Genomic DNA, 23074 nt, shown 5'->3' with positions numbered 1-23074 from the left:
TTTCATCTTCCTTCTGGAGGATATAACTTTAAAACTACTTAACCGATTTTAATGATTTATTTTGCAAAATAATTTAAAAAAGGATCAGAGTTGAAAGAAAGCGATACTAACATGATAAAATTAACTTCATAAGCCCGTAAAGCAGCAATTTTTGTACGATTTTGCTAAAATTTAGTGTGTACAGTATGTTTAAACCCGCTAATACCTATACCAATTGTCAACTTATGAAGGTCTTAACATAAAATATAATGAGAACTTTAATGTACTTAAACTACAACTACCAATTATTCTATGATAACACTGGTACTCGGCCGAGGACCTGCGTTATTTGTCATAAAAATTTTAATTATATATTTTCCCCAGAGTTGTCAACGTCGGATGCAACAGTGGTGAGACGGTGGAGCATACCTGGCGTCACTTTATCTACCTTTCGACTCTCCGACACCGCCACCTACGTCGGAGCTGCAACGGCTGGTAAGGATGCGTGCGATGCGAACTCTCACCACATTTCTTGGGGTAGTACCAACACTAATAAGCGGGGCAAAGCCCTGGCAGAGTTCTTGAATACTAACGATCTAATAACACTTAATATTGGTAAAACCGCTACCTTTGTTAATAGGATTAGGGAGGAGGTATTAGATGTGACGATATGTTCGGAAAATCTAATCGATGAGGTTCAGGATTGGAGGGTCTCCATGGAACACTATTTCTCTGACCATCGCTACATTAGGTTTAGAATAGCACGGCCAGCACCAAATCCGATAAGCTTATGGAATAAGTTGAAAACCAACTGGACAAAATTCGGAAGGCTACTCAGAAGAAGACCTGGCCAAGATAATTTAGATTGTCCAAGCATAGAAGACATTGACGAACATGTCAATGTCAAGCTCGACAAGGCAAGTTATGCGACACTAAAGGCCTACAAACTCATAAGCCTTACGTCCTTTCTACTCAAAACCATGGAACGTATTGTGGAAACCATAATAAAGAGTAGGAAATCCAGCTAACTGCTCAAATACAAACAGCATGTCTAAGTCAAGGAAAGGTCGGTGGAGACTGCCCTGCAAGAGGTTGTGTATAAAATCGAAGAAGGGTCCTGCATATGGCATATGACTGGGCTAGACCCAGAGGTCTCAATGTTGACCCAGAGAAGGCTGAAATATGCCTGTTCACGAGGAAGACGAAGGTGGGCCAATTTAACGCACCACGTTTCCTCAATAAGACGATTTCGATATTACGCCTCAGTAGTTTGGTGGACTGTTATGGAGAAAAAGTGCAACATAAGGACCATACAATAGGTTCAGAGAACATGTTGTCTTGGCATTGGCGGAGCGATGAGGACCACGCCCACTAGGGCTCTGGAGACTATTCTAGATATCCGACCCATTGACATACAGATTAAGTGTGAGGCAGCCACTGCGGCTATGAGACTTAAGGCGATGGGAGAATGGATTGAGGATGGGAGCAGCTCACACCATCGTTGTATAATCGAGGCGACGATAAGAAACCTGAAAGGAAGGGAAGAGGTTTCCGATCGGATACCTGAGATGAACCTTGAAGCCGAGTGCGAGGCACTGCTGCCATCGGCACAGTCTTGGATTGACGTAACCCTAGTATTGCCATCTGGATGATCATGTTACACGGATGGATCAAAGCTAGGGACAGAGTGGGCCTGGGGTCTACATTAAGAACCCAGGGACTAAGATCTGTCTTAGACTGCCTGATAATAATACGGTCCTGCAGGCGGAGATCCGGGCGATCACGGAATGCGTGAAGTGGTGTGGTGCTAACGCGAGGATGTCGAGTGTGAACATTTTTACCGACAGTAAAATATCCATAAGGGCAATAACAACCAGGGCGGTAAGGTCACGAACAGTCTTGCAGTATAAGGAGATTAACGCCTTCTCTGAGGATGGCAAAATCCGCATCGCTTGGGTGCCGGGCCATAACGGAGTAAGGGGAAATGAAAAGGCAGATGATTTGGCGGTGAAGCCCAGAGGACTGCCGTCAATAAACTTGGTTAACCCGAAGCATTTCGGGTCGATGCAGTCCGAATTAAGGAAGTGAGCGACGAATGCGCATGCAACATTGTGGAACAGCGAAACGGTCGGTAGGACGGCGAAAATACTATGGGGGCATCCAAATCGTAAGAAGACGAGGCTATTACTGAAAGGAATGCGCATGCAACATTGTGGAATAGCGAAACGCTCGGTAGGACGGCGAAAATCCTATGGGGTGAACCAGATCATGAGATTACGAGGCTATTACTGAAAGGAAGTAAGAAGGTGGTCAGTATAGCTTTTGGTGTTACGTTAACGGGACACATAGATTTACGAGCTCACTTATGCAAAATCGGTGCGGCAAGTGATAGCATGTTTAGGGCATGTGGGGAAGATTATGAGACGTTGGAGCATTTCCTATGGCAATGTCCAGCTTACGCTGCTAACAGACATCGGTACTTAGGTGGGGACACAATACAAGACATGAACCAACATAGGGGAGTGGTATTGAAAACAATGGAATACAACCAATCTTTCTAGGCTGAAGAAGTAGAAGAATAAATTATATAAAACGTTCAGATAATTATTATGATTTATGTGGAACATATCCATACACAATCAATAATTCAGCTTATATAGACGTGTCTGGGATTGGCGAAAACGTAGTACTTGAAAATTTAAGGTCACTGAAGATAACTTTTAATCCCGGTCCAGATGGAATTCCATCGAACATTTTACGTACTCACTGACTGGACGTACTCAAAGAGTTAAATTTGGTATTGCAGTTTCCAAATCAATTGTTGTCTCTTCAGGTGTTCCACAGGGTAGTCACCTTGGCCCTGTGCTGTTTTGTTTGTTCATAAAGGATCTTCCTTTTACTTTAAAGCACTCGAATATTTTAATGTATGTAGATGATGTAAAGATCTTCAGATCAACGAGAGACTCTGATGAACAGTGTTATATCAGTATGACCTTGATACTCTTTACGAATGGTGCAACCAGAACTTTATGGAACTTAATATTTCCAAATGCAAACACATATCATTTTCAAGAATAACCTCCCTTAAAACTAGCTACTTTTTGGGTTCCAATCAACTTGAAGTAGTCTATAGCTTTAAAGACATTGGATTTCTTCTAGATCAACGCTTAAACTTTCGTCAACACATCTCAATGGTTGTAAACAAAGCACGAAGTGCTCTTGGCTTCATGAAACGCTGGAGTAAAGAACTTAATGATTTCTCTGTGACGAAAAACTTATATACGTCGCTAGTAAGAAGTAATCTCGAGTACGGTTCAGTGGTATGTGATCCGTACTACAATATTCATTCTGATTTGATAGAATCGTTTCAAAAACAATTTCTACTATTTTGTCTCCGTCGAAATCGGTGGGACAGAAGTTCATTACCTTCGTATGAGTACCGATTAAATCTTTTAAAGCTTCCTACATTAAAAAGTCGTAGAACCATGCTAAACATTACACTTTTGACAAAATTAATTCATGGTCAAATAGATTCCTGCTTTCTTTTGGGTCGAATTTTCTTTAACGTTCCTATCAGACCTACCAGATATTTTGATCTTTTGAAAATTTCTTATTATAAAACTAACTATGCCAATAATGGTCCTTTTCGGCACCTATGTCATCAATTTAATCAACTGAAAGATATAATAGATCTATCTGAGAATCGAGAAAGTTTAAAAAGGAAAATTATATTATTTTTAAATTCTTAGGTTAATACATTTGTAAATATATTGTCATTAGTCTGTAAGAATTAAGAATTTTGTATGTAAAACGGAAAACATTTTCTTTTTAGAGGTTACTTTATAGATTTTAGAGCGCACAACAAGCCGATTACTGGCTTAGGTGTATGTCCATAGTGGCATGGTGTGGATTAATATCTGCACCCTCATTTCTACCTAACCTAATGTAATTCAATGGTGGCGTTCGCAAAAATTGCAATTACCCTTATTGTTTAAACTAAGCTGACAAATTTTGCTATTCCTGCGAGTAGCTCAGCCTCAGAACGAGTTGTTTCGTACTTTCTGAAAAAAGATCGAGTAGCTAGTAATTCAAACTAAAATATCTTCGACCATTTGAATACCCTTTATAATAGGACAGGGGGTTTACTTATTTCCTCATTGCCGCGAAATATAGATCTGAGACCCAACACAGTATCTATTGGGTTGCCCAAAAAGTAATTGCGGATTTTTCATAAAGTCGGCGTTGACAAATTTTTTCACAGCTTGTGACTCTGTAATTGCATTCTTTCTTCTCTCAGCTATCAGCTGCTACTTTTAGCTTGCTTTAGAAAAAAAGTGTAAAAAAAGTATAGTGTAAAAAGTTTTATTAAAAATGCATTTACTTTCTTTTAAAAAATCCGCAATTACTTTTTGGGCAACCATATTCTTAATCGCCATGAAATTCTAGGTCGATTTAACCATGTTCGTCCGTCTGTCGAAACTAGGGATCTCAAGACGGAATGAAAAGTGGACTTTTAGACTTCTACCAAAACGGCAAAAGTCGAATTTTCTTTGCAACAAGTAGACTTTATCAAAAAGTTGCATTTTTCGAAAAGTATACGTTACGATATTTTGTCAAAAATTTGCAAATTTTTCTAAATAAGATACTTCTATTTTCTTCAAGTTTTTGTAAACTTTTGCCATCAAGATATGATTATTTCTTTGTATTTTCATAAAAGGAAGGTGTTAAGAAAAATTTCAAATTCAAAATTGTCGCATTTTTATGGCAAACCACACCGCGATTCTAAAGCCAATATTTTTTAAATATGTGTTTAACAAATTAATATTTACATGTATCGTTCATTGTTATTATGTTACTAGACAATGAATTTATGTATTTGTATGTTCGAGAAATTATTTTTTCAAAATTTACTTCAATAAAATATTCCAATCTAAAAGGTTATGAGCCCAGCCACCACGAAGAAAAGAAAATAATTATTGTGAAAATTTACAAAGTCTGTGAACAAAAAAGAATATTGGAGAAAATTTTTTGAAAAAATTTCGAAAATATCTTGTGGTAGAAAGATATCAAGAAAATTACAATGCAATTCTGCAAAAAACATAAAGCCGTTATGTGGCGAGTCGGACTGGCCAATTTGGAAGCGGAAGGTCAAGGATCTTCTATATTTTACGAACCGGAACCCTTGGAAGAAGGAGTAACAGAAGCTCAAGCAAAAGAACACAAAAAACGCTGTGATTTTTACGGAAAAGCTTACAGCTATGCCAAGCGTCTGATAAACACAATTTCGTATGCGATATTCATGAAGGTAATGGATAGAGAGTCTGCCTATGATGTGTGGCGAGCGCTGCATCAGCTATTTGAACCGACATCTAAAATCAATTATTCAAAAGTGCACGGAGCTACTTTCTTTTGAATGGATGTCAGTAAGCGAGGTTTCTACGCATATATCTAAGCTCAAAAGCTTATGGAACGAAATCAATGCTGGTTTGGTAATAAAAGGAGATGTAGGATGATGCCCATACGAGATAAAGAAGTCGTTAGATGAACTTCTTATGCAACTTTGTTTATTTGAATGAAATTTTAAAAAATCTGAAGCCACGTATACGGAAGCACAAGAAGCCTTGGTTCTGAATGGAAAGCGGAAACAAAAGATGAATTTTACAAATGGTAAGAAAGATATTTGTCACTACTGCAAAAAAAGGGACATTGGATTAAAGACTGCAAAAAAGTGGATAGCTGATGGAAAGCCAAGTAAGTCAAAACAATTGGATACTCCAGACTCAAATGTTGCTCTTCATTCGGTGTCAAATGAAGTTAATTTGAGCACAACTGTCAGCGATTGGTGGGTTGATAATGGCGTAACAAAGCACGTAACAAATTCGAAGGAACTTTTTATTAACTAACATTAATTTTTTATTATTAACAAAGAACCAATTCAATACAAGCTGCTGGCAAAGAGATTTTATGTTCAATGGGAAAAGGAACAATTCAAATTTTATCAAAAGAAAACATTTTTTTTTTAATTTTTCTAGTTTTTTGCGGTTGGTATTGTATCATAGATGCGCTTTCGCTTGTAATACGATTCAAATACATCATACCTACGCACGTCCCTTGAAGCCATCACACCTAATATGGTTGAATTGTCTTCTAACCAAAGACGAAACGCGACCCATAGTGGTTGGTGTGTGTTTCCATCTTTGGCTTTCTCTTTCCATTTGCATCTCCGATCATTGAGCTCGTCTCGAAAAAGAAACAAACAAAAAAAAAAGCAAACAACGCTGAGAAGACAGTGAAGTTGTATGATGTTTGGAATTTTTCGTGTATATAGAAACCTTTTTTCTGTATTGGATTCACATGGCAGAAACCCCTCAAGCAAGTTTTATTCCACAATAGAAAAGTGCAAGCAAGATGTCAATGGAGAAACAATTAAACACCTAAGAATTATGGATCAAAATTCCCAGTCAGCGTCGGAAGAAAATGAACAAAAAGTTAACAATGGGTTATCTTGTTGGTTATGATGGCAATGAGAGATATCGCGTCTACATTAAAGAACGAAATTTAGTAGAAATATCAACACATGTGATATTTTCAGAAATGGTTGTGCTAATGAGGAAGTTAAAGAAGACGAAGCTGAGAAAGAACAAAACCACAATAAAGATGGGGAAGAAATATCAATACGCATCTGTCCATATAATCACGAAGGTGAAGAACAATATGAATACTGATATGAAAGTGTTCAAGAAGAAGCGGTGCAAGATTCCGAACCGCTAGAAAGCCACAACGATATAGAGGATTTCGAGGAGCAAGATGCCGAACTGCAAGAAGGCAATAACAAAAATTAGGATTTGACAAGTGATTTAGAAGATTTTGAAGAAATTCAACGTGAAAAGCACAAACGAGATGAATTAGATGATACGTGCGATATTTAATGTGAAACGATACAATTACAGTACGATTACTTGTACTGTAATTGTATCGAATTGTGTCAGTGATGAGATGGTAATGATGGCACATGATTTTATTTGTCAAACCGAACCTCCATCAAGAGATTCAGACGCTGTTGAAAGTGAAGAAAGAATCAATTGGATACAAGCCATGAAATCAGAGATTTGATTGAGAACCTGGAAAAACCTGGGTACTCACGAATCTTCCTAAAGAAACAAAGGCACTTCTGTTGAAATGGGTATATTGTGTGAAAACGAAACCAGATGGCAGCATTGAAAAGTATAAGGAAGGCGTAGATTATGATGAAACTTTAAGTCCAGTAGCAATAAAGGGAATTATACTCTCTGTCCTAAGTATTGCTGCAACTGAAAGACTACATTTGTCACAATTTGATGTGTCTACAGCATTTTTATACGGTGAACTGAACGAGAACGTGTATATGGAACAGCCAGAAGGTTTAAACGATAGATCAAATAGAGTTTGTCTGTTAAAACGATGGTTTGAAGCAAGCCCCCCGATATTGGAACAAAAGAATGGGTGATTTCTCAAAGAAACTAGGATTTAAGGCAAATTCTGCAGATAACTGTTTGTTATTAAGAGAGAAAGACGGTAAAAGTTAATCCTTATTCTCTATGTCGATGATGGGTTAGTAGCTGCATCAGACAAAGAAGAACTGGAGCTTTTTTTAACAGTTTAAATCAGAGTTCAATATAGTTTTAAATAAGGCATCATACTTTCCTGGTATGAAAATTAAAAACAGCTATGATCAAATTAGAAATTCTCAAAAGTCTTATGCCTAGAAAATTTTGTAAAGATTTAATTTTTCAGAGTGTCGTCCAATTGCAAAACCAATGGAGAATACAGTCAAATGCATTTCAAAACCAGGGAAAGCATGAAACGAGTTTCCTTATAGACAAGCAGTAGGTGGTCTGATGTATTTGATGCTAGGAACAAGACCAGATTTGACATATACTGTCGGTTATCTGTCAAGACACCTGGCAACTACACTGGTGATATTCAGAGGCTCAAGCGAATATTCAGATACATTGCTGGTTCCATAGATGTTGGAATAGCTTATAATAAAGAAGGACCCAAGATATTAGAATGTTATAGTGATGCTGACTATGGTGGATGTGTCAGTACAGGACGATTGACAACAGGTGTTGTTGCAACATATGCAGGAGTCTTGGGTGAGTCAACGACAACCAACAGTGCAAACTTCAACAACTGAAGCCGAAATTATAGCTTCAAGTGAGGCCGCAAAATAAGTGATATGGCTTAAACGACTTTTCAATGATATAAAAAATTATAAGGACGTTCCAATAATAAAGATTGACAATACGGCTTCAATTCGTCTATCAAAGAACCCAGAATTTCATAAACGAACAAAATCGTTGATTTGAAGCATTTCTTCATAGTGAAAGGTCACAGAAGGTTCAATGTCAACGTGTCAAGCAGATCTAATGACCAAACCCAAACAAAAAATTTTTATCTGTAGTTTTGCTTTTATTGTAGCCGTCTAACGTTTCAACACATCAAACGTTAGCCATAAACGTAGTATTATTGAACGTCACTAACTTTGTTTATTGTAAACTCTTTAATAAAAGGACCTTTTTGTTGTAAAACCAAAAACTCTTTAATTGCAAAGTGCTTCGATGGCGGCAAACGCTTATTCGTGTACTGGACCTATAATTATTCTGTTGTGTCTCTCCTACTCCTATAGGCTAGCAAATAGTTGCAATTGTGTGCTCCTCACGGGTATAGACACATTCTCAAACACAACTTTTTCTTTTTTATTTGTACTGAGCAAAGAGCAGTCAGAATATTAAGCAGATGACGAGTGCAGATGGTAAACTCGGAAAGTGAAAGTTTCGGAACAAAAATGCTGATATGTCCAATGACAAAAATTATTAGAGCAACACACAAATGACTGCCAGGTACAAGAATTTTTAAGGTAACATTTACGCGATATAAAAATGTCCATCACAAAGAAGGTATTTAAATGTGCGAAAATAGTTTGAATTACCAACTGAGATCTGCTTATAATTCGTAAATATTTGAGTTTGAATTACGTTACAACATTAAATTGACCTTGGCATCCTTTTCAATATGCGCAATCGATTTTTAACGTTCGACTTTAAATTAATTTATAAACAAAGAAAAACTAGTTGAGACCTCGAATAACATGTTCTACATATCAAGAGTGAAAGGTATTATCAGGGGAAAAATTTATATTTGTAACAAATTCTTGCAAGAATTTATCGGCAAAAACATGTGCTTTTATTGTAAATAAAGCCCATCGTTTCTCAGAAAAGAAGTTTACTTGGCGAAAATTCCCTTTATATCAAACGAATATTTTTTGCATGTATGAATTAAAGCTTAAAATGGTCTATATATCCTAGCCTACTTTCAACTCGTGTTTTTCTGAATGTTAAAACCCAAATAGAACATCACATTATGTTGCAAATATGAGTAACGAACTTTTATTCTCTATAACTTCATCTATTAAACACAAAAAGAAACTCAAAAATATCTCCATTCTATTCGATTTTATGTATCCGGCATTATAAAAGACCATTATTCAAAAATCTAGAATTTTCCAAATTGTGTTGTTGTCGTCACCATTAAACATGAAAAAGACCGCCTATCCCAAATCGGAGTCTATCTATTCTAAATAATATATAGACTTCGCTAAATTCGGTGCAAAAATTTCTATTTCTGAAATGTGTCCTTATATAGGAGTTGCTATAAAATATGGGTCGATTCGTCCATGGATTATACTTTCGCTAGGCCGAGAAAAAGAGGCAAAAAATTTTTAGACAAATTGGACCAAAAATGTGGGTTTCAGAGCAAAAATACCGACAATTGGGGGTACGTTCATATGGGACCTACACTAAAGTTGAACCGATATGGGCCATATTCAATATATTCGCATTTTATAGGCTTAAAATGTAGATCGATGTATATGGTAGCTACATCAAAATATGGACTGGGATGAGTATATTACTGTACTTTACTTTAATTGTTCATTGGAGAAAATTTATTCATCTAGCCGAATGTAGAATAGATGCCCAAGCACATCGATCTTATGCGCTTTTTCCCCAATTTCTGACACCCAGAAGTATGGAGGAAATCGGTCTATACCTGTTATGCAAATGCAATTGCCCATGAAATTCCATTAAGGAAAAGGGGATATTGGGGATAGTTCTCTCATATTTCTTGAGTCTGTAGGGCATTTGGCTGAAATTTTGTAAAACGATTTCTTCTATGAACTTAAATATACGGCCAAAATTCGTCTTAATCGGTCCATAACTTGATATAAGGTTACGTTTCCCCAAAAACTTCCGACGAATGCATACTAGTGACAACCTCTTCTGGGGCCACATTGTCCGTTGGGGAGTTTCCCTTCTCTGACTTTTGAATTTAACCCACCGTAATAGGTCTCAAGGATAGCCTAGAGGCCTCAGATGATTCCTCCATGGAGCTGCAGAATTCTTTCCTGGATTTGTTCTGAGACTTTCTCAGCTCGCCCTTATATGTTCTTAGCTTAGCCATATAGACGTCCCAATCGAGTTGGGCCCTTGGGGCCTTTGCCCTGTTGAAGAGTTTTCTGCAGCCCTCTCTTAGACCAACCATTTCTGGATCCACCATGGCGGTCGTTTTTTACCCCATGGCTTGACACAAGCGAGTCATTCAGGGCCTTCGTGATCCGCTTGACCATTATGTCTATGTCCTCCGCAATTTCCACTTCCATTTCTGGTCTAGAAGGGATAGTCGTTCAGAATTAATCCCAATCCGTATTCCTTCTGTCCAGCCGTGGAACCACTTCTGCAGCATCCTCTCCAAGCCTTAAATTAATATAACGATGATCAGAGAAGCTGTGGTCATCCAACACTTCCCAGTCGCATATCCTTCCGCTTATATCTTCCGAAACAAAGGTAACTTCTAGTACCTCCTGCATATTACAAATCGTCACATTGCAACTCATAACTTCCCCATATCTAGTTTTGTGCATAAGCATCACTTTCTGGAATGGAGCTCCTTTTCCCTGCAGAAGTGGCTTCAACCAGCAACTTAAGGCTTGAAAGCGGCGTCACTGAATCGTGTGCCATATAAAGGGAAGCCAGCCAGTAATGAGACTTTTCAGGGCTGGCTACTACTGAATTTTCAGTGCTTACCGACGGAAGAAGGCAAACTTTTAGGCTACTCTTTGCAAGAATACAGACTCTGTGTCTCCCATTCCCCGTACCCTTGAGTAGTCTAAATCCATGAATTCTTAGTCCACGAACCATTCCCCCACACACCCATATTTCCTCAATCCCATGGCAGCCGGTTGTACGTACCATATTGACCTGATGGATTCCTTAATCGACAGGTGGTACACTGACATCAGAAGGCCCTTTAGTGCCGCCGAAGCGGCCTTACAATGATGGAGATTTATCTGCCAAAATCAGATTTGTAGAGCCCCCAGAGGTCTTAAAACGTAAACGTGTTACATTTATGGCTTCAAATACCCGTTCTTAATATAATCCTAATAAGATCACAGATAAATATGTATGACATATAAGCACATTTCCTAATTGTTACCTTTTCATTCAGTTCCTTTTCTTATTTGGCTCAAATTTTGTATTCAAAGCACTTCGATGCCTCTAAATACCCATAACGAATACCACTCTGATGTCTCCATAATTAAATATAGCTGCCATACGACCAATTCGCCGCTTTTGCTTTTACAGGCCATACTTGAATTATTGAATTCAGGAAATAAAATCTTGTAACAGTCTTTTCATTTTTAAGAACTTATTAAGAGAGCATATTTTAACAAGTCTTGAGAATTTGTTATAAACCATTTGCTATGATAGATTGCTTCTGGTATATGTTGAATCACTTTCTACGCTAAATTAAAGTAGCATACTTCTTTTGTATTGTATATATATTTATATATTTTATTTTCATTATATTATCGTAGCAGTTAAGCCAACTTGCCTCTACAATGCCTACCGGCTCTGAGGCACTAACTAATTTCTGAAATTAATGTATACAATGAATTAATAAAAAAACTACTGGACAAATATATTACATAAATGTTATTAATAAACGATAATTTACATTATTCCGTTAAAATAAATACAAGTGATTGTCTTTTATAGGCCAGTGGCAATAAGGTAACGTTCGCCACTTTGCGTGCGTTACATAGGGTTCACGGCTGTTGACAAAAATGTTTAAAGTTTTGGTCAGTTAAGACACAAATCGAAAATTGCTTAAAAATGTAGCGTTCGTCACGTAGGATTAACCCATATATATCAGATATAAATACATCAATCTGAATCGATTTGCTTCAAATTTTAAAATCTGTACCCATAAACCATACTTGCCGAATTTTATGAAGATAAGCCTGTCCATTGATTTAAACGACGCTTTTTTGGTCAAATTCCCCACTGTGCGGTGGTTAAAAGTGGAAAAAGTCATTTTTTTGGTGTCTATTGGGTGATTTTACTTTAATTGGCTATGACAGAACGTTTTATTTCAAAATTAGTGTCATTCGTTTCGGATATGGCGGTGCCAAGGAAGATAAATTTGCTGGCTTTCTCAAGGTTGTAGTTCCCAACATTCTCCATTTTCTTTATTCTTTGTACAGGGCGTTTTGGGAGTTGATATCGTCCATTTCGTTTAATCTCCATTTGCTGCCAGACCCTGACTTTCTTTTGATTCACTGACTCTCTTTTGCTTCTTTCAAAGGCTGCAATTACTACTTCCAATGACCGACCTATGATGTCAATGTCGTCGGCATAGGCGAGTAGCACGTGTTCTCTTGTGATTAGTGTGCCATATCTATTTACATCTGCATAATGCATTTTCTTTTCCAGCAGGATATTAAAGAGATCACACTATAGGCTGTCTCTTTCTTATTCTTACTGAGGAACGTGTATCAGCATGTGTCATCCTGCAGTCTTTTTAATTTTGCAGGGATACCAAACTCAGACATGACTTGAAATACCTTTGAATGTATAGGGCCATCGGAAGTGGCCTTGTGGTCAACAAAGAGATGGAAGGTGTCGATTTGCCCTTCTCAGGTCTTTTTCCAGGATTTGGCGCAATGTGAACATCTGGTCTATGATGGATTTACCAGGTCTAAAGTCGCATTGATAGAGCCCAATTATCTCATTGACTTTAGGTTTTAATCTTTCACACAGTACGCTCGAGAGTATCTTGTATGTGATAGGGGGAGACTTATTCCTCTGTAGTTGGCACATTCAGTCTTGTCTCCTTTCTTATGTACGGAACATAGTATGTTGAGGTTCCAATTATCGGATATTCGTTCTTCTAGCGAGATCGCGCAGATAAGCTTATGCATGCGCTTTATCAGCGTGTCGCCTCCGTTCTAAAATAGTTCAGCGGGTAACCCGTCGGCTCCTGCTGCAGGTTTCCTTCTTTGTCTCTCCAGGAGAATGTGCCTGTACCAAAGCCATCGGTTTGATGGTTGAACTTTGGTAAAATTTCCGGGCATCATTCTGACTTCTCTAAATCTCAATTCGCTCACACACACGTCCTTCCATTTCCTTCTTCTTTCTGCGGAATAGACGTTTCTCCTCTTTCCTTTTCTCCCGATACCTCTCCTTCATCTGACGCGTTGCTACTGGCATCAGTAGCATCTCGACACTTTTGGTCATACCATAGGCTTCTTGAGGAAGGCTTCCCGTACCTAAGCACGGATTTCAAGGCATTTTCCATGGAGTAGGCAATGGTTTGATACTGCACCGTTATATCATCGGGACATGGAGTGCTTTCATCAAGCAATTGAATCGGTCGTGTGGAGTATGCCGTTGCCATCTGTTGTGTTTGCAGCTTTCAATGTCCTGCTTCCGTGCAGTGTCGGATCGTATTTTTCTCGCCATGCTCCGAATCTATGTTTGTTCCTCGGATCGATCGTACATCTAACACACTGGATGATCGGATGACAACCATGTGGCTGTGTGAATCCTTCGATGTTGAAATTTGGTGCTGCTAACTTCAATGTTCTTTGCCGCGGCGAAATCTATTAGCCCCAATCCATTATTGGAAGTTTATTCGTGTAGGCTAAATTTTCCTAATGTTGGACCAAAGATATTTTCCTTGACTATCTTTACATTTAATATCATGGGCGGGGCAGCGGTCGTATTCTCTCACTAGGCGCTCACCTAAAATTTGCTTGGTATGCTCGTCCTTGTCTTCCGTCGGGACATGGGCACAGATAAGGCTGATGTGCAAGAATTTGGCTTTTATGCGGATTGTGGTTAGCCTCTTATCCACCGAGGAAAAGGTATTTCAGTCTCTGATTAACCACAAATTCACAGCCAAATTGATGCCTCGTGTTATGGCAGCTATAGTATATTTCGTCACCATTTAGTGTTGTTGTGACGCCATTCCCGGTCCATCGCACTTCTTGTAAGGCGATAATATCTGCTTTGTACTTTTCCAATACATCAGCCAGTGCGTATACTGCACCTTCTCTATAATGAGTCCGGACATTCCGGGTGCAGATCCGTAAATCATGGTACTTTTTGCGTTTGCGTGGGTCGTCAAAGTTGGGGGTCCGTTTTTTCTATTCTTTTGTTTCTCAGAGTAATTGTAAATTTACGTGTGCGGGTGACGAGCCCAGCGCCCCAACCGCATGGGTTTTGTGGGGTCGCACATGTATCGCGAGCAGCTTGTTTCAAGATCCGACGCTCGCCTTCAGCCGCCCTTAACCTGGGAAAAGGCGCTGATGTTGGCCATTGGTTATTTAAAGGCGCCAATGGAGTGGGTACATTTCCGATCTTGCTCTGGCCTCACTTCACTACGGGAGTATAGTCATACTGGCTATGTCGCAAGGTGCTGTGCGAACATAACCAGCAGTGGGTCACAAGCGTCGTCGTCGCCTTCTGCGTCCTCGTCGTCGGACTATGTGACCCCCCCGACCTCTCCCGTACGGCAATTTACGCAACGGCAGCATCCCAGCCCAAATTTTGCCAGGCCAGTGTATCGTTCTTGCAGTTAAACTGCAACGGACTTGGTGGCAAGATCGATGAGATTGTGGACTTTATGAGTCGGAGGAGCATATTGGTCGCAGCGATCCAGGAGACAAAGCTGACCAACACCTGCAGCTTGCACAGTTGTCACGGGAGATTGGCCTTCGTAATACACCATTCCGTGCAATATAGACCTATCGCGCCTTCGCAAGGCGCTAGTGACCCCTATATGGAATGCATGGGGATAGCAGTCAGGTCGGGTACTGCCGAGATAGAGCTATACAACGTGTACATACCGCCGGTTGGTAGCTGTGTCCCGATTCATGGCCAGGCTTACAATCCCGACATAAGTGGGTTGCTATCTGGCCATAATCGTCTGGTTCTAGGCGCATCACACGTCATGACTTTCTCCCATAGGTAACGACCAGCGTGGCATAGTTTTGGCAGAGCAGATTGAAAGCTCCACGTTTTGCACGGTGAATGAGGATGACCCCACTAGGATTACGAGGAGGTGCAGCAGCTCGCCAGAAATCTCCATTGCATCCCCTGATCTCTTGAGTGACGTATCCTGCCAAGCCGTCATCTCTTTGGGGTCAGCCCACCTCCCCATAATTCTCACCATCAACGGACCACCCGACTTCATAACCTCTGAGCGCCGCACGTTCATCAATTATAAGAAGGCCGATTGGACTGGCTTCAGAGAGTATACCAATCGCCGCTTCAGTGAACTTCCACCCCCTCCGATGTGCTTGTGGCCGAGGGGAAATTCCGAGACATCATTAACGCAGCAGCCGCTCGCTTTATACCAGCCGGTCGAATACCCCAAGTGCGGCCCAATTTCCCGTCGCAAGCTATGGACCCCGCTAAACCCAGAATCAGCGAGCTAAATCTGTAAATAAAAAAAGTAGTCCACGAACATAAGCGGAATTTGTGGCTAGAACACTTGGAGCAATGTAACTTGAGCACCGGTGTAGGCAAACTGTGGGCCACTGTTAAGTCTCTCTCGAACCCCGGTAGACGGGATGACAGGACCTCAGTCACTTTTGGCGAGATAACCGTAACTGATCCGAAGAGATGCGCCAGGTTGTTCAACCGTCAAATTATTGTGCATCCCGAGAGAGACAGGGCCAGGAGGGGAGCCATTCGCCGTATTCGTGGTCTCCGAGCCGATGAACAGCCATTACAATTTACCGCGGCGAAGTTACGAATGTCATCCGTGGCGCCAAATCATCCAATGCGAGTTTGGGGGAGTCGTACAGACCGATATCCCTTCTCTCACCAGTGGCAAAGACGCTTGAGGCATTACTCCTCCCGAGCCTCGTAGGAGAATTGCATGCCATCACCGCATACATTTGCCGTGGCTTCAATTAGACCAGGCCATGTGATAGGACGGCCCTCGTGGCACTGGACCTATCGAAGGCATTCGACACGATCAGCCATGACAAATTATTTGAGGACATCGCCAACACATCCCTCCAGTCAGGCCTGAAACGATGGGTCGCGAATTATCTGTGTGGTCGCCAGTCATTTGTAGAATTTAGGGATAAGAAGTCGAAACACCGTAGAGTGAAACAAGGAGTTCCCCAAGGTGGGGTGATATCTCCGGCACTGTTTAACCTTTACCTATCCTCCATTCCACCCCCTTCCGACGGCATAGAGTTCGTATCATATGCGGACGATGACATCTGCGATAGGTTGAACGTCTACCTCAACGAGCTTGCCTCATATTTCGCTGTAAGAAATCTGAAGATATCCGCCACCAAATCTTCAGTGTTCACTACAAATACGCGTGAGGTGAATACAGAGGTGACTGTGATGGTCGATGGAGAAATGATTCCGACCATCAAGTGTCCCAAAATACTTGACGTCACATTTGACAGCTCTTACACATTCTCCTCACATGCCACAGCAATCTGCAATAAAGTCAAAAGTAGAAACAAGGTCCTCAAGTCACTTGCTGGCAGCACTTGGGGTGCAGACAAAGAAACCTTGTTGACCACGTACAAAGCAATTGGCCGGTCTGTGGTAAGTTATGCAGCGCCAGTGTGGTCTCATCAACTTTGTGACACTCAGTGGAATAATATTCGCCTGTTAGAATGCCGCCTTCCGAACTGCGATCACCTTAAGGTAAATCTACACGATCTTTAGCGCTACAAGAGAGAACCTCTAGATCAAGCGGCATATCAAGCAAGTTTAAACAACATTCATGCAGACACGGTAGCAGATGCGGTAATTGGCTACCGGGTGAATGTAGTCCTTGAAGAGCGACAGCAACCAATTGCACCTGAAGAAATCGACCTCCCCCGGCAAACCAGAGTAGTTCTGGCTCAATTACGTTTCGGCAGATGCAGCCGCCTCAATTCCTACAGAGCTAGGATTGATGCCGACGTGCAAGATGTATGTCCCGATTGTAACCAGGGACCGCACGATACACGTCACCTGTTTAACTGCCCGGCCAGACCCACTCGACTCAGACCCAGATCCCTGCGGACGTACCCCATCTTAGTAGCAGAGTTCCTGGGTCTTGACACTCAACAGAATCAAGCAGACGAAAGATAGAACACAATAAACTGCTACAACAATAACATAGAAGACACCTGGTTCGAGTCTCAAGGACAAGGCCGAACCTATTCTTTCTTCGCATGCCTATAATGCCTAGGCCATCGTGAGAACTGGCCAGGTTCTGCACTAGATTTAGTCAAGAACGAAGATATTTCTTGTCGACCAATGGCGCCTGCTTGGATACCAAGGATTCCCTCAGATCCTGAAGCGATACTTGGCTAAAGGAATGTAATACCAATTTTTCAACCACCGACTGGAAGATTGGATGAGGCTGATGGTGACCGGAGACATGCAGTATTCGAATTAAACTCCGGCTGCCTCGCAGACCTCAACAAGTCTGAAGGTGTTGTATCCTACGGATTCAACAAGTTGAAAGTGAAGGTTTATAGAAGCGGTGGGGTTGGCGAATCAGGAGAAGACTCAGCAGTTGTTGTTGAACACTTGACTGAGGAACTATCGACCACATCGCTAAACTCTGGCGGATTTGCAGGAGACTGAAAATCCCCCTGCCACAATCGAGACAGAAGGGAATGGCATCGAAACGGGACCCGACAAGCCCTGTGTGGGTGGCTTATCCGGTTGGACTGGGCTCAAGGTGTGCGCCAGCGGGGAAGCACGGAGCCCAAAAAGTACTTCGAGTGCAGCAGATAGTGAAGCATCTAAGGAGGAATCGTCCACACAGCGAGTGCCCAGTGTGCTGAGGAAGAGTGTTCCACAGTTTAGTCACCTGCCCCTGGATGCGTACGGAAGCTCATCATGACAAGTTCTAACGAATCTTGTGAGGATGGTGGAAGTTCTGAATCCTGACTATAGTCCGGTTTCTACAGATAAATCTCCACCATTGTAAGGCTTCGGCGGCATTAAGGGTCCTCCTGATGGCAGAGGGATTTGGCGTGGTTCTTATCCAGGAACCATGGGTGTGTAGAGGAATGGTTCGTGGACTAAGAATTCCGGGTACGGGAGATACAACGCCTGTATTCTTGCAAAGAGTAGTCAAAATGTTTTTCTTCTTCCTTCGCTAACCACTGAAGATTTAGTAGTAGCCAGCGTTGAAATAAACAACTCTCATCACTGGCTGGCTTCCCTATATATGGCAAACGAAAGGGGTGAGCTGTTTATTGAATATATTATAAGTTGCTATCTGGCGATTTGCAATAAAGGGGACAAACCGACCTTTATTACCAGGAACAGGCAGGAGGTACTAGATATTACCTTTGTATCGGAAGATATAAGTGGAAAAATGCGACTGAATGTTGCATGACCACAGCTTTCCTGATCATCGTTATATTAGTTTCAGCCTTGGAGAAAATACTGAATGAGTGGTGCCTCGGCTAAACAGAATAAAGGCGGATTGGGATCAATTCCGGCACAAATTCTGCACGTCTATCGCTTCTAGAACAGAAAAGGAAGCGGAAACTACGGAGGATATAGATATAGTGGTCAAGCGGATCACGAAGGCCCTGAATGACTCGCTTGTGTCTGCATGCCCTAGTGCCAAGCCAAGGGGCAAACAGCGACCGCCTTGTGGACCCCGGAGCTGGTTGGTCTAAGGAAGGACTGCAGAAAACTCTTCAACAGAGCAAAAGCCACAAGAGCACCACACGATAGATAGGGACATCTATAAGGCTGATTTAAGAACATATAAGGGCGAGCTGAGAAAGGCTCAGAACAAATCCTGGGTAGAATTCGTCAGCTCCGTGGAGGATACATCTGAGGCATCTAGGCTAAGGAAGATTCTGTCCTCGAGACCTATTACGGTGGGGTATATTCAGAAGTCGGAGAATGTATGGACAATGTCTAGTGAGGAAACACTAGAACTACTCGTTGATACACATTTCTCGGGAAATTCTGCAATGGACAACGTGGCGCCAGAAGGGGTTGTTACTGATATGCATTCGTCAGAGGCCGTTATGGAAATTGTGTCTGAATCGAAAATCTTTTGGGCGATAAGAAGTTTTAACTGATGTATTACCGGTTGAATTACAAGCTGTATCTGATAGACTGGTTGCCTGGCTTAGGGAGATATACTCTGCTTGTAACAGAATGTCATATATACCTGTGGGATGGAGGGACACGAGGTTTATCTTCGTTCCGAAAGCAGGAAAACCCTTCCACACGAAGGCGAAAGATTTTCGTCCTATTAGTCTATCATCATTTATGCTGGAGACTCTTGAGAGGTTGATGGAAACATATCTTAGGGCAAAGATCCCGCGGCAGCAGCATGCATATAGTAAAGGCAAATCCACTGAAACAGCCCTTCACGACCTAGTCGGCTACATAGAGGGTTCTCTCGCTGTCAAGGAATATACAATGGTAGCATTTCTTGACATTGAAGGTGCTTTCAATATTGTAAAACGGACATCAGTCATGAAGGAGTTGGAGTTTCTAGGCATCAACTCTACCGTAAGAACGTTTTTTAATAGCTTACTTACAAAAAGATGTATTACGGCAGGCTTGTGATCGATCTGTGGATCTAAAAAGATGGGTAAGCAGAGGAACACTTCTAGGAAGTGTACTGTCTCCTCTACTCCATTAACAATATATTATTGTCTCTGGAAGAAAAAGGCGTAAAAGTGATCGCGTATGCTGATGACGTGGCAATTGCGGTTAGGAAAATTTTCCCAGCACTCTAAGGGATATAGCCACATTTTTATGTGGAGGTGGCGATCCTGAGCAAGCTTGTTCTGGTCCAAAGAAACAGGGTATCCATTGGTTATTTTTTTAAAGGCGCCAATAACTCACCTTGTCATATCGAGCATCATAGGCACATAGCCTCTCACTGAGACTCTTTGCTCGATACCGCTGATTGTCCGCGACTGCCGTTATAGCTACTCCGTATGGAGCATTCCACTATCCGCAACCTGTGAACGCGCCCGGTGGCTCGCAGCTAAGCTTCAATGAACACAGATCGGTCCTCAATGTTCCAGCCTGTGTGGTTCTCACAGCTATCCCGTGCCGGGAGTTTCCAAGTTTTCAAGAGGTCTCAACTTATAATATACAACAACATTGGGGCAAACTTCACATATCAATGAGTGCCATCCGATTCAAATTTGAAGCTCAATGATAATAGTAAGTCAGAATGTTTATTCACAGTATATTTGTATGCGACCTTTTTAATTTATTAAAATATTTGTTTTAATTCAAGCTCAAGGTCTTTGTTTTTATTTAAATTTTCATTTATTCTTCAATATTTCTGCTCATTAAATCCGTATTTAAGGCTCTCGACAGATGATTTTATAAATGGAAAACAGATGATCGAGCTATTAAATTCGGATTTAAAGAACAGTGTAAACGCGGTTTAATGCCAAATGCCACGTTTTGTAATAAACATAATTGCCCCTTTACAGTTACGCTACATTTATCCTAATATGCAGCAAAGAGCTAACTTTGAGCGGAAACTAATTATCAAATTAGCTTTTTCATTTTATTGAATAACAAAAACTTACCCCGTTTTCATGTCTGTAGCTGAGCACTGGAAATCTGCCGCCATCTCGAAAAGCTGCCGATTGTGAGATTTGCTCGTCCGTTATAGTTTTAGGCACTACTAATATGGAACCATAAGAGGGACATATCTTGAAGTCTTTGTTAATGTGAGTAATTCGCCACTCACAGGAGCCATCAGTGTTGTCATGTCCATTTGGAGATACTGGCGAAACCGCACTTGTATTATAACAACTTTCGGCATTTCCACAGTTATTGGCACCCGACACGGAGGATATCAGTTTAGAGAACTCCAATTCTGGCCTACAAAAAATACTTGTCAAAAAGCTTATCCAACACTAGGCCATTATAAAGACCTAAACATCGTATAACCATCTTCCAAAATTGTGTACATGGGCCTATAGAAAAAGGGATACTCCGATTCCGGCTTGTTCAGTGTGCTCAAAGCCTCCAATGAAGAGGCAACGTTAAAAAAGTCCTTTGCTAATTTTATACGCAGTGAGATTATACGTAGATCCTTGCATTTCAATGTTATTATTCCACCGACCACATTATTCTGTACCAAAAACGGCTTCTTTTCGACGAAGTCTATATTTTTGTGCATCAACTGAAATATGTATTGCAATGTTTTTAACAGCGCTATTTTGTTACAATAAAACATACCCAAAGTTCTTGGCTATTCTCCTGCCGAGAACTGCTGAGCAGCAAGTGGTGACCGGTGATGCATAAACGCCCCTCAATGGCGGCATTTGTGTGGTCGTGTAGACAAACCCCATCCAACTTGGGCGTCAGTATTAACTCGACAAAATCCATTTTTTCATGTGGTATTCCACTCTTATCAATTAGGGCGAATGAAGAAGGGCTTGATATTTGTTAATAGCAACAATCAAGCGTCTCGCTTGATGATCCTTGTGCTTTAATTAAACCTACCATTCATGCTGCTACTTTATTTATACATTTTATGCTATATGCGCGAAGAATGAGGAGGCAGAGATTTCTATTTCTGATATCAATGTTGGTTTGTCCTCTTTGTAAGTACGTATCACATGAACATATATACAAAACCAAAATTGACAATGGGGAGCTCACGGTCACAAGTTCAAAAACTTTTTGCGAGATATTAGTAATATTTCATATCAAATATGAAAGTGTAAGACTGCCAACAGGATTTGGCTACAAAGTCGCATACAGTCGAATTGCAATTTAGTTCAAACACTACTCAAACAAAAAAAATATTGTTGACATCAATTGTTTTGACTTTTGACGTATGTTTCTGATTTCAAAATTTAAAGGTAAGCACCTAGGCAAATTTATACAAGGTAAAGTCATTAGCCCAGCTGATAGAATTTTCCAATTCCAGATTTGTTCCCAAATCCCACTAGAACGTCAAATGCTTTGTTCGGATCTTACATTTTTTCACATTTAAATTGGCTTAATTTATAATTTGTGGGTGCTACATTATGCAAATAAATAAAAACTAGAATGTGAATTAGGAAGTGTCAAGAAATTTGACAGTTTAGTGGGAATTTGAGCCACCATTCCCACAGGGTATATAGTATCTTGTATAAATTTACCAGTATTGATGAAATTTTCCAATTTTAGAGTTGTATGCAAATCCCACTAGAATGTCAAACGCATTGTTTGAATTTAAAATTTTTTCATACCTTGTTCCTTTTTTCACATTTCAATTGGCTTGATTTTTATTTTACACGTTCATAATTATAAATCTGTTGACGCTGTGGCTGCTACATATGCAAATAAAAACTATTAGAACGCCAATTAGGAAGTGCCAAGAAATTTGACATCCTAAAAGGAATTTGCGCCACCATCACCACAGGGTTGTATAGTTGATTTCATTGTTGTGGGACAAGTGAGCCAATCTTGATAATTCAACCGTGCATGCAAGATATATTCATCTACAGTGGCAGTGCCCAACAACAAAATATTGAGTGCACTATCTGTCAAAATCAGTGATTAGTGCAACTCTGATTTTGTGTATGTTACTAGTCCGCGCCATTTTTCGTTGTTTGTGTGTAATGGTCTTTAACTAAAATACACACACAACCAAAAATCTTTGAAATATGTATAGTGCACTTCGCGAGAAAAATTGTACTCAGCTGTTTACAACACACTACCTGTTAAATATGTCATGGATATAT

At 40.6% G+C, this 23074-nt stretch overlaps 1 protein-coding gene across 1 annotated transcript in view; it reads right to left on the bottom strand.

Moving 5' to 3' along the window:
- LOC106091908 (myotubularin-related protein 9) overlaps positions 1–22185 on the bottom strand; it is a 37225-nt gene extending 15040 nt beyond the window's left edge. The window contains exons 1-3 of the mRNA XM_013258611.2: positions 21579–22185; positions 21272–21522; positions 20921–21218 (exon numbers count right to left, since the gene is read on the bottom strand). Coding sequence (XP_013114065.1) covers positions 20921–21218; positions 21272–21522; positions 21579–21728 — 699 coding nt within the window. The 5' untranslated portion in view covers positions 21729–22185. The remainder of the gene's footprint in view (positions 1–20920; positions 21219–21271; positions 21523–21578) is intronic.
- Positions 22186–23074: the final 889 nt, after the last annotated feature.

The sequence above is a fragment of the Stomoxys calcitrans genome, chromosome 1, assembly GCF_963082655.1.
Source record: "Stomoxys calcitrans chromosome 1, idStoCalc2.1, whole genome shotgun sequence".
Lineage (NCBI taxonomy): Eukaryota > Metazoa > Arthropoda > Insecta > Diptera > Muscidae > Stomoxys > Stomoxys calcitrans.
The sequence above is the reverse complement of the archived record's forward strand: the minus strand, read 5'-3'. Positions and strand labels throughout refer to the sequence as shown.